The sequence below is a fragment of the Haplochromis burtoni genome, unplaced genomic scaffold (genome assembly GCF_018398535.1).
Source record: "Haplochromis burtoni strain Fernald_Lab_line unplaced genomic scaffold, NCSU_Asbu1 Contig_481, whole genome shotgun sequence".
Taxonomy (NCBI): domain Eukaryota; kingdom Metazoa; phylum Chordata; class Actinopteri; order Cichliformes; family Cichlidae; genus Haplochromis; species Haplochromis burtoni.
In genome coordinates this window covers 101,971-114,329 of record NW_024582842.1, presented here as the reverse complement: position 1 = coordinate 114,329, position 12,359 = coordinate 101,971, and the positions used below count along the sequence as shown (strand labels likewise).

At 39.3% G+C, this 12,359-nt stretch overlaps 1 protein-coding gene across 1 annotated transcript; it reads left to right on the top strand.

Annotated features, from left to right (window-relative positions):
* Positions 1-5,476: 5,476 nt before the first annotated feature.
* On the top strand, positions 5,477-11,579 carry LOC102308676 (endoplasmic reticulum resident protein 27). The gene is made up of 7 exons (XM_005946681.3): positions 5,477-5,689; positions 7,443-7,528; positions 8,416-8,553; positions 8,638-8,754; positions 8,985-9,110; positions 10,292-10,489; positions 11,486-11,579. Exons 1-7 carry the CDS (start codon positions 5,632-5,634, stop codon positions 11,525-11,527), a joined length of 765 nt encoding a protein of 254 aa, XP_005946743.1. The 5' UTR covers positions 5,477-5,631; the 3' UTR covers positions 11,528-11,579.
* The last annotated feature ends 780 nt before the right edge of the window (positions 11,580-12,359 follow it).

Sequence of the window (12,359 nt, the reverse complement as noted above, 5' to 3'; positions counted from 1 at the left end):
TCTTGCGCTATGATAGCTGAGATGGGCTTCAGCTCCCCCACGAACCTGAGTTGGGTAAGCAGAAGAAAATGGATGGGTGGGTGGATGAACCACATGAAAAGCAGGGACTATTGTGGAGGCAGTTATCTTAAACACTTTGTTTCTTCCCAAATTTGATCTGCAGGGCTGGAATGCAGAAGGTAAGAACAAGTGCAGTGCAAAACCTGGAACCTCTCAGGTGATTCATGCTATGTACTAATCAGCAGTTCCCCGTTTGTCACTTTGTTCTTTAGTCTGGCATGAAGGCGTGACTCTTCACTCTGTGACCAGACGAGCTGGCAGCTTTCGTGGCTGTAACGAGATTGGAGCTCGTCCATGTGGGTCAGAGGTTTGTGGCCAAAGCTTTTTACAAGCAACACATTCATGTAAAAACTGGGACTTTTTCACTTAAATTAAGGTTTTTATGTATTAATATTCTGGACACATGCCAACACACATTTTTCTCAACCCTCAATTTGATTAAAGTTCCAAATTTGAAGAGCACATTTGAAAGGATTTGCACCTAATACAACACATACGATTAATATCAGTAAGAACAGAACAGGACAGGAAGCAGAGAAAGAGCAAAAGGAGTTTGGGATCAAATTGGCAGCCTGCATGTAAATGTCAAGATGTTGCTCTTCCTTGGTAGCCATGTTCTATATTGATCTATATTTGATGGGAGGAATTTTAAATTAGTAATAAGATTATGAGTCAGGCAAACAGGTTCAGGTTCACTTTCAGGTTCTGATTTACTCTACAGGAATGATGGAAAGGCAACAGTCTGGCAGAGAGCAGGTGGAAGTGAGCAGTACAAGTACTGAGGGAGTGAGTGGAGATCAAGGATCAGCTGAGCAGATCAGGCAGTCTGTAAGTTGTTCACAACCCACCCAAGAAATCTACACAACAAAGACTCTGTCAGCGCTCACACAGCAACCATGACCAGACCAAACATGACACTAAGAAAGAAATCAGCAGCAGTTGGAATAATAATTCAAATAATTTAGCTCTGCATCATTTTAAATAATAACAATGTTGCCAGTATACTACTGTTTCATACATACAGTTAATATAGTTCCTTTTAATCACATTCTTTTTGATGTTTGCGAGGTCGGTTTTGTCTTCATCTTGCTGTTACAGGTATTTTCTGGCCTTCATCAACATCAAAAAAGGGGAAAAAGCTTATAAGAATTTTTCATGACCTCCAATAATAAGTGGTTATTTTTCATGCAGACATTTTCAGAGACTGTATGTTGCATATTGTGATTTATTTATGAAATTTGCCCCTTTTACACCTTTTTCATGCAACCTCATTCATTCTTTATTCTCATAATTATGTGTAGGAGAAAAATGCAAAAAGGGACTCCGGGCTTTTAAGTCATAATTTCAGCTCCTCTTTTTTATAATTTTAAGTGCTTCTTCTTTTCTCCGCTTGATGTTTCTTCTTCCTCATGACAAACATGTGCAAATTGCATAAGTGAGCCACCAGCAGATGCAAGAAGAAGCTCAACAGCAGGGTCTGGGGATTAGTCAGTTTGCATACACCGAGGATATAACAAAGCCTAACAGGTTTACAAGTTGTGTAACTGATGATTGAGATAAAGTGGCAGCTTTTATCTAACCACAGTCTAAATACCTGAAAGCCATCTGCCTCAGGTGTGCGTGCATTATATCACCGCCCTCGCCACTAAAATTTCATCTCTGTCTGCAAGTAAACTCATACAAGGAAACTTTACAAAGCAAATTACTGAGTGAAAGAAAGAAAGTGTATTTAATTTTGACTCATTTTAAAATTCTAGGTTTATAAACACCATAAAAAAGGGCCTTTTTATGGTGTTTCATGTATTTTGCATATTTTCATGATTATTTTTGCTTTTTTAAAATTTAGTTTTTAGGTTTACTTGGAGTCAACCTTTAAACGTGCTATTTAAATAAAAGTAACTTGAGCGTTTCAGCTCTGCATTAAGAATATGTACAAAGAAACAAAATCACACTATTATAAAATCTTCATGGAGTGTATACATGTAAATTATGAGCTAAATGTACTTTAGATTCATTTTGTACCATGAGAACATCACGTAAAATCTTTATGAACTCTGGTTTTCTTCACTTTATGCATCGGATTTGATCCAAACCCTAAAAGCCAGTGTGATAGTCACACATGTAACAAATGATGCTGTGAAAACTACAATATTCAGTATGTCTACTTCTGTCCTCTGGTGATCATGTGACCTGTTATTCCATTACACGTCTATAAAGAAGTGATGACAGATTGAGGACACAGGGCTCTTGCCAAGTGCCATGATAGCCTTTAATCGCTACAGGAGTATCCTGATCCTTATAGTCTAAAATGCGATTAACTTCTTTGATTTAATAACTGTACAAGAGAGGTTGTCGTATATTCAGTGATGGAAATTCAAAAATTATCTGGTGTAGCGGTTATAGTCATGCATTTGCAGATCTCCGAGCATTTTTCATCATGTTTTTGCTGACAAAGTCATCTCGAAATAGGAAAACACAGTGTCTGTGAAGGAAGTCTCAAGTTTTAATTTCTGCCTCTGTTTATAATGTAATCATTACTTCTGCTTTGTTTATTTGCAGCAGCGGCTATATGAGCGCCGGGGTCTGTAATTTTAACCTAAACTGCATCCTCTTAGAGTCTGTTGAACATTTTACACCAGTCCAAAAGGAATAAAAAATGTTCTCTTTATTCCGGTCTGTTCTTTTTCTGACTTTCGTTAGTTGTTTTTTTTTTCTTTTTACCATCCTTCTTTCCTTTTCATATTCTCTGGCATGCTTTTGTATCAGGAATGCTGTAAACACTGACTTTACTGACAAGCATATGGGTCTCTGTCGCAATGACTTAAAGAACATCGTGAAAATCCTGCTGGAAACATGAAGTCTTTGAGGATAACGATGAAATACGTTTCTGAATTCATGCAGATATAAAGATGTGATTAAAGCACAATAGATCGTGGCAAGTGAACTGATTTCAGAAGGTTTTTATATCAGTTCTTACATTAAATCTCCCAGAGCTGCACAACAATATGACTCTTACACTTCAGGCTATAGCACACAAGTTGGAGCGTTAGTCTTTTTGCATGCAGGATACAGAGAACCTGCTAATAACAGAAAGCAAGGAAGTACAAAAAACAAGAGGTTCAATTCTGAGTCTCACAATTCTTACTGCAAGTTAAAATTGAGGTTACAAACAGGGTACCTGCACATGCACGTCATACAAAGCAACTAACTTTATGTAACTGTAAAAAATAAACAGAAAATAAGGATGTGCAAAAGATGAGCATTGAACCCCATTATATTTAAAGAGGTAACCACAGTTTCCCCTTGTGCTGTCAGGACACCTTTAGTCACACTGTTGGCACACTAAATAATCGCACAGTGATTTGTGGGCTGTAATCTGAGGTGTTGCCTTTAGCTCTGAAGTGACAGAATAAGTATTTGTAAGAGGCTTTATTCTTACTTCTTCTTACAGTCGCATGCTCATGCTGCGAGTGTCATGCTGCGAGTGTCATGTCGCTCGTGACGTATGGATTCGCGTTATTCTCTGAAGTCATCGGTCTTTACCGGTAACTGCTGCCCTGATTTGCAGTATTAGTCTTTCCCTGCTGATCTCGAGCTCCTGTGTAAACACACATCACATACACCAGCTCGAAAACAAGCAGAGACTTTCCACAGCACACCTCAGTTTCAGACAATTTCAGAAATTTATCCACATCTGAGTCTAATAAGTTTCCATATTATTCAAGACTTTTTACGATTACTGGTGGAAGCCTGTCCACCACTCTGGTTCAGACTGAAACATCTCAACATTGTCAGATTAAATATTTTACAGACGTCACACAGTTCATGCCTACAGGACCTGCGAGCCTCTAACTTTACCTCTGATGCAGCAGCAGATCAAAATTTCATGTGTCTTGTGAAACATCTCACTAAAATACTCCAAAGAGAATTACATTAGACCTGTGGGGATGGGGCCTCACAAAGCTTTATGCTACTTTGTTAATATTTTCTGATTGTCTGATCTGACTTTTTGGGCATTTAGCTTTCAGCTTACATGTTTGATTCTTTGTTGCTTTTTTAAGATTAATTTTTGGCGCCTTAAACAGCAACTGTCTGACTAAATTTGAACTTTTAGAAAACGCTTTTAGGAGAACTCAAAGTTTCAGCAGGAATGTGTTGGGTTCCCAGTTAGAAGAAACCTTTTAGATTTAATATTTTTAGACTTAAATGTGTTCTCGTAATATTGAAGCAAAAAGAGGAAGTTTATAGGGTTCAGCCTAAACCTGCCAAACTCTGTTCCTCAAGAGTTTATTGTATTTTGGGGTTTTGAGTTTTTTCCCCCCCTCGCGGTCAACCAAACTGTAGCATTCATGCAATTTTTGGCAGATTTCTCTTTAGAGGAACAAAGCCACTTGTTGAAATGTCAAGCGTCATATAAATCGTGCTTTCTTTGTTTTGTTAGATAATAGCTTTGGTGCTGTTATGAATAAATCTGTCCGTCAGAAGTATTTTGATTTTGGTTTAACATCAAATGTGAAGCAGCATTTCTGAGGTTGGTTGAGCTGCTCTGGCAATGTGGGCCTTTTTGTTTTTTTAAGGTGACAAAACGCTTCATGTGTTTTTATGTATTTTGAATTTGAATTTGAGTTTTCAAATTTTCAATTTTAATGACAATCATCAAAGCACTTCCTTATTTAGTGCACCTACTTTGCTTCTCATGGATTAGTGGTGACTGGTTTCTTCATGCAACAGAAGTACCCTTGTAGGATTTCCTTAACTTTCTAATGCTCTGTGAGTTTTAGAGATTATGACAAATCCTTGCTGTCTTTAAAGTGTGTTTTTAAAGTAACTTAAAAAAAAGAGTTAAAATTAGAAAAGAAAATTTGTTCTTCTTTATATTACTGGTTAACAAAATGCCTGATTTCAGTGTTTTTCAAATACCCCCAAAAGTATGAGGCCAAAACTGCCGTCTTCATGATCCATTAACAAGTAGGAGTTGTGTCCCTCCTGTGGCGATTCATCCAAACTGCCGCCGGTTCTCTGAACCTCTCCTGCTCACACAGGCCTGCATACACTGCATACACACTATTTGCAGCCTCCCTGGTTAAATTATAAGCACTAACCAAACTGTTATATTTTCATACACACAGCAGGTGTAGATGATACTTACATGTGAAGGGTGGAGTGGTTAAAGGCTGCTGCTAAACACAGGTCAAGACACAAGAAAGGGTGATGTGGGTGATGTAGCACAAACGTCTCTCTCTCTCTCTCTCTCTCTCACACACACACACACACACACACACACACACACACACACACTCACACACACACACCTTTCACTGAATGACACGTAACTCAAAAGCCACCCGCCAAACTTATCAGGAGCACCTGGCTGATTCCCATAAAGCTTCCAATCACAACCCAGAGAAGTCACAGTGGCCACACTGGGCTGCCATGTGGCGACCATCAGAGACAGAGCAGAGGTGACAAAGCTCTTTTTAAAGAGTCAAACAGCTACAGGTTCTCCTACACTTTCCTTGGTTCGCTCCTTCATCACCCACCTCACCCGTTTGAGTTGAATCACCCAAAAACATGCCGGGCGCCCTGTTTCTCTGCCTCCTAGTGTCTTCTGTAATCGCTGCAGAAAAAGGTAAACTCTTTAAGAATTCTCTTGACTCTCTTTAGTTCTCGTCACTGCTCTAAATGTCAAATATTGCAATGGGAATGTCTTCCTCTAAGTTCATAACAGTGTTGCAGATTTACTGATGTCCTGTACACGTTTGAGCTACTCTTTCACAACTGTGCTCCAGACTAGAAGACCTGTATGTTTTATGGATGGTTTACCCAGTTAAAGAAAAAAATAAATAAATTCCCGTTTCCTAAAAAACTTTCCAGCTCATTTTGGTGATTTCCTGACTTCCCAGTGATGGGGATCTCGCTTGTGAGAGAGAAAGGCGTCTACAGGGTGAAAGTAGTTAAAACTGGGACACTTTTTCAAAATGTTAAGAAAGAATCATAACAATTACAGATGCTCATGTATTTATCCTTGTATCCTTGTAAGTGTATCATATTTTAACAGTTTGGGTTAGTTTTTTGAGACTTTAGCATCATCACTCTGATTTCCCCTGAAAAAAAAAAGTAAAACTGGCACGATACATTTTTAAGCATTACATTGGAAAAAAAACCTCAGATGTTGCAAATATGAGAAAAATTAAAACTCTTATATACAAAGTACTATTTCATTTATTTTATTTCATCAGAAGGTTCAATAACCTCTACATTTTAAAAAAAAACTTGACTTTTCTTGAATTATTTGATGATTTGGGGTTTAAAGGGTTAAAAAAATATGCTATGTCGCTTCTTTAATTCTTTTGTGTGAGATGCCATCTTCTGGGTTAAACAGACCCTAAAAATAGCCCATCACTGAAAAGATCAGATCAAACTGTACAAAGTGTTGTTTCTTTGCATTTTAGTAAAACATAAAATTGCATTTCATTGTAAACAAATAGGTCACATTCTATAGCAGTCAATAAATCCACAAAGATTTATTGAATAGGTTAAACTTCAAATACAAAAATACTTTACAAAGTCTTTAGTAGAAGTAAAAGCATTATGATGAAGACTCAATTTATTATGTTTTGGGGTTTTTTCTCTGAGACTCAATTACTAAAATTCCTTATGCCTCCTAAAATCTAGCACAAAGCAAAATCAGTTTCCATCGACAAGACTCCTTTTTGGTGCCTCGTTTTTTTCTTATAATTCTCATGCAGACGCAGATTTATTGTTTCCAATTTGGAATATTGGTGGACTACCAATAAGAAGGAAAGTCCAGGACTTTCATTCTATACATTTTGATATCAGCCATTTACATTATTATGTATTAGCAGTGCTAGCAGCATGCCTTCAAGACTAGCAGTCGTGGTAGTGCAGTCAGCAGGTTAAAGGTCAACCACTATGGCCTTCGACAGTCCTACTAGAGATGACACAAGCCTGTAAGGACATTTTTCTTTATAGTATAAGCACTGACATCCTATATCGGGGGTCTCCAACTCCAGGCCTCGAGGGCCGGTGTCCTGCAGGTTTTAGATCTAACCGTGGGTCAACACACCTGAGTCACATGATTAGTTTGTTACCAGGCCTCTGGAGAACTTCAGGACATGTTGAGGAGGTCATTTAGCCATTTAAATCAGCTGTGTTGGATCAAGGACACATCTAAAACCTGCAGGACACTGGCCCTCGAGGCCTGGAATTGGAGACCCCTGTCCTATATACTGCATATGTATGTGTGTGTCACTAAGTGAGTGCAGACTTTGTTTCCCGGTCTTATTGAGACACTGAAAAAAGGAAGTAAAATCTCTCTGCACAGTTGAGTGTTTAGTGTGTCTCCTGTCTTCCTGCCTCAGACAGCGCCCTTCCTGGACTGAATAACACCAAAGATGTTGAAGCCTTCATCGACTCTGCTGAAGTGGTGGTCATCGGATTCCTGGAGGTCAGACAAGAAAATTGCATGTGAATAAAAAAAGGTCTCAATCATAGACTCAGATAAGTTTGGGGATTTTTTTTAAAGCAAAGCCCACAGTAGCTGTTTTGCGGCTTAGTTTATTATGTTAACATGCATGTGGAAACCCAGACACGATGAGACAAATTAGCTGAGAGTGAGACCGTGAGGTCTCCAGAAATACAGCCTTTGTTTGCACCCCGGCCTCGGTGATGCTGCTGTCACGAATATGTTTTGAAAAAGGATCTGCTTCCCGTGGCCACACCTTTGGCAGTGCTGGTGCTGTGAGGACACAGGGTGGCTGGCTGTCCCACGGTGGCGAGGTCTTTGGCCAGACTTTGTGTGCGGGGGAAGATGGCAGACTTGACAGGAAATACATAGGCATCTGAAGATCTGTGGGATTGGCTCCATTGCTCCTCTCATAAACAAGTGCAGAGACGAGGGGAAGGTTCAAGAGAGGATAGTGGAGGAGAAAGACAGAGAGCACACAAGGACAGTTCATAGCCGGACCATGATGCTGAAGGCAATAAGAGACAAAAATATTGGTGCTGTGACTCACTGAGAATGAACACATATTACAGGCTGCGAAATGAGAAAACGGACTGCCAGAGCTCATGCAACAGACTCTCAGAAATAGACATGATTCACCTTCCTTTGAGTCAGCCTCATCTGTCTTTTCTCCCTGGCAGCTGCACTTTCCAAATTGTTGAGGGTTTCTAGTGTCCCCCTGGAGACACTGGTGTTCTTGCTCAAATTTTACATAAGATAGGACAAACAGTAACAAACAAATAGTGAGGGGGAGAAAAAGAAGGAAAAAAAAATGAATTTACATGGTAAGTTATGAGAGGAGGTTGAAACGGTCTCCCTCTTTGTTCCAGGGAGAGGAGAGTTATGGCTATAAAGAACTGGTGGAGGCTGTGAAGCAAGTCAGCTCTGTCCCCGCAGCCATTTGCTCCGTGAAGGAGGTGTGGGCTGAGTACAACCTCTCCTCAGATGCCATCACTCTCTTCAGAAAAGTACTGCACATATTTTCAGTAATAAACGATGTGCGATGTCTGTTTTCATGAATGCGATGGTGATGCTGTGTGTGATGCTTGCAGGCAGATAACCACCAGGAGAACATTGATCTTTCTGAGGCCAAGGACTTAAAAGCTGACGGTCTTGTAAACTTTATTTCTGTGAACGAGATCCGATACATCACAGAGTACAGCCAAGTGGTAGGTCCCACTCATGTCTTCTTCACGGTCCTCTCCTTCTGTCTAATATTATCTGTTAAGTTAACATTTCAAATACTTTTAATTAATTGAAAAATTAATGAATAAAAAGCAAAGATCCATCACACAAAATCCCTGGAAAAAGGTGGATTGTTAGAATTTTATTTGTCACATTTTGAACCCCACTCTTTTCTATGTCCTCATCACTCCCTTTTCTCTTCTGTTCCTCTCAGACAGCAGTGGGTCTGTTCAATTCAGAGGTGAAGACACATCTCCTGCTCCTTGCCAACAGGGGGAGCAAAGATTTTGTTGAGCTCAAGGAGCGACTGGGAGCCCTGGCACCCGAGTACACAGGCAAAGTGAGAATATTCCTTAGTGTAATTCAGGTGTAGAAGAGCAGCTTTGAATAAATCTGAGTGCTATATGCATCGATCAGCTTCACACTGGAGTGTGGAAATAGAAAGGGCTCATGAGAATACAATAAGGTTTGGCTTTTTTTGCTTCAGTACATCATCATAGTGGATTGAAAATCAAACAATCCATAAGTGACTGAAGTGCAGACTTTCAGCTTTAATTAAAGAGGTTTAACAAAAAAAGTATTGACTGTTTAGGAATTACTTTCATTTTTAGACAGTCTTTAATTCTCGCTTTAATTTCAAGGTAACTGGGTAAGCATAAGAGCATAACACGTTATCAAGTCAAACATGGCAATGTTATGGCATTATGGCTACTAATGGAACCGGCTTAGGTGTGCGTTGCTCATGCCAAGTCAGTCACCTGATCTGAATCCAATAGGCATTCCTGTTCAGTTACTGAAGACAGTCTGCAGCTCATGGCAGGAATAAATATGAATTTATGAGGTTTAAATATCAATTTCCTGCCTTTAGGTGAGAGGCAGGTTACATCTTGGACAGGTCACCAATCTATCGCAGGGCTAACATATAGACAGACAACCATTCACACATGTGGTCAATTCAGAATCCCCTATTAGCCCAATCCCATACAGTGAGAGGAAACCAAACACAGGGAGAACATGCAAACACCACACAGGTGGGAACTTGGAAACTGCTTGTTGTGAGGCCTCAGTGCTAACCAACAGCTTTAATATAAAATCGTGTTAATTTGTCCAATTACTAAATCCTAAACAGTAAATGAAATACTTTTGTTAAACCTCTTAAGCTAAAACTCAGAGTCTGCACTTCAGTCACATCTTGATTGTTTGATTTAAAATGCGCTGTGGTGGAACACACACAAAACTGTGTGGCCTGTTTCTATACTAGTTGATCATTAGACTGCAAACCACGTGCATCCTTCATACAGCACTTTATTCTACATCCTTTTATCCATCTCACATCTACACTTACAGACCCTTTTTGAATAAGCAATTAAGCTGACACGCAAGACTTTGGACCAAGTAGAACTTATTCAATCTGGCCAACGAAAGTATAGACAGGGATACAAAATTCTTTAATTACATTCTGCCAAAAATCAAATAACTTGATCTAATCTAATTATGTAAAATGAACCGCCTGTGTTCCAGTTCTTGTTCGTGCTGCTTAATGGAGCGCTGAAGTCCAACTTAAAGCCACTCGAGTACTTTGGCCTCAAGCCGAAGGACCTCCCACGAGTTGGCATCTACGATGGTAACTCTGACACAAAGTGGCTTCTACCGGAAGGAGAAATTTCTACAGAGCGAGTGCGGGAGTTCTGTGAGTCTTTCTTACGAGGAGAACTGAAGGTGAGCAGCTGTTACTAAAGCTCAGTCACTGCTCTTGACCGAACACATCTATGGTTGCGGTGTATACAAATCCAGTTTGAAGATTTTAATTTATTATGGCAAAATGATCATTCTCTTGAACAAACAGAGGTCAGTCTCCTCCAGGAAAAATTGCAATTGCATTAGGCTACACTAGTAATGTACCATGAGCCATCTTCCATATATGAGCCACACAAAAGACAGGAAACCCCCCCTCTGTGTATACCAGTTTGCTCTGTTACACCCCACAGAGCTCCAGCTGGCTGTGAGTTTCCACATCACTAAACTGTGGCATTAGAAATCTGAATTCAACTGACATCATATTCATTAAATGAATCAGCCCTAAAAAAAAAAAAAGAAGCAAAAATAACAGCAAAACACAAGAAAGCATAATCTGCTTAAAGGTTTAATCATAATAATCTTTTAGAGAGCACAATTGCTGATGAACCTATCGATGAGTTAATGCTTCTTTCTCTACTTCAGATTATAGTTGTTATAGTCTAATCCAAAATGTGTCATCAAAAGATGTATTAAGACAGAAAGAAAACCTGGCACTGCTATTTGCTTGCTTTTTATTTTGCGTTCAGTTTCTGGTGGGCTTTTTTTAAGCTCTCAGCTGCAGATATACTTTAAAAGGAAAAGCTTTGACTCTCATCTTCCTTTTATAAATGGTTCAATCACATATTTACTTGAATAAAGGAATCCATTTAGCTTATAAATATGTTGCTTCCCCCAGACGCTGTCTTCTAAAATGCTAAAAGATGAATACATTTATAATGTTCAGGATTAAATTACTTAAAAAAAACAAACAGATGTGGCCAGCGTAAATGAAAGTGCTCATAATGCATCAGTGTAGCTGCCATGATTGTAGTTTATTCATGAATTGCAAGACTTTGAACTTTCCTCTGAATAATGCTGAATTGATAAGCTGTCTTCTGTATTTCACTTATTGCACCTTTATTTATTTATTTTTTTCAGGGGATGAAAGAGGCTGAAGAAAAGCCTAAAACAGAGCTGTAGGACTCAAGATGAAAATGAGCTTCTTATTTACAAAATAAAATGAGTAAATTTGAATGAAAAAACTAGATTGATGTCTCTTTTCTCATAGGACTTATACCCTTTGAGCAGACAGGAAATTGTTTATATTTATGAGTGTCCATAAGTATATTATGTGTCCTTATTTATTTTCCAGTATTTGTTATGTTTTGCCTGTTTACACGAGTGTGAGTCCGTCTGCAGTCTGGTTAGTTGACCACAAGTCACTGGCCGCAAGTCGCAGTGATCTGGCGGAGTTTGTTAGTCTTGTCCACTAATGTTATTGTCAGAGCCACAACACACCAACCTCAGAGAGACTGACAGAAAGCATGCTGGGAAGATGTGGATGGAAGCACTGTAGTAAGTGGTAGTTTCTCGAATGATTCAGTCTGGGGAACAGTGTTCAAATAAAGTGAAAAACACCATCTGTACAATATAAACTAACATGAAAATCACACACAGCCCTAAAGCGGGGCATCTAATTCAAGATTAACGTAAAGTTTCACTACAAGACATATCAGGATCTAAAAAACGGAGCATATTTAGCTACAGAGGCTGTAAAAGTTCTATAAAAGAACAACAGATGGGCTGTAGACATCAAGAGTGAAAAAGGTTTGGGCTGTTCCCAAAAATATTCTCTCAAGCAAGAAGGGAATTTCAAGGCCCAGACTGGGATCAGTATAATTAGTGGTGCTGCGCTGCCAAGCGGATACATCCGGCGGAATCGGGAAAGCCTGGCAGGTGAACATTTCTCCAAGACCAGATGGAATATACAGTATGTGTCCCCCGCCATCTGAGTTTGTTTACGGCTACAAGT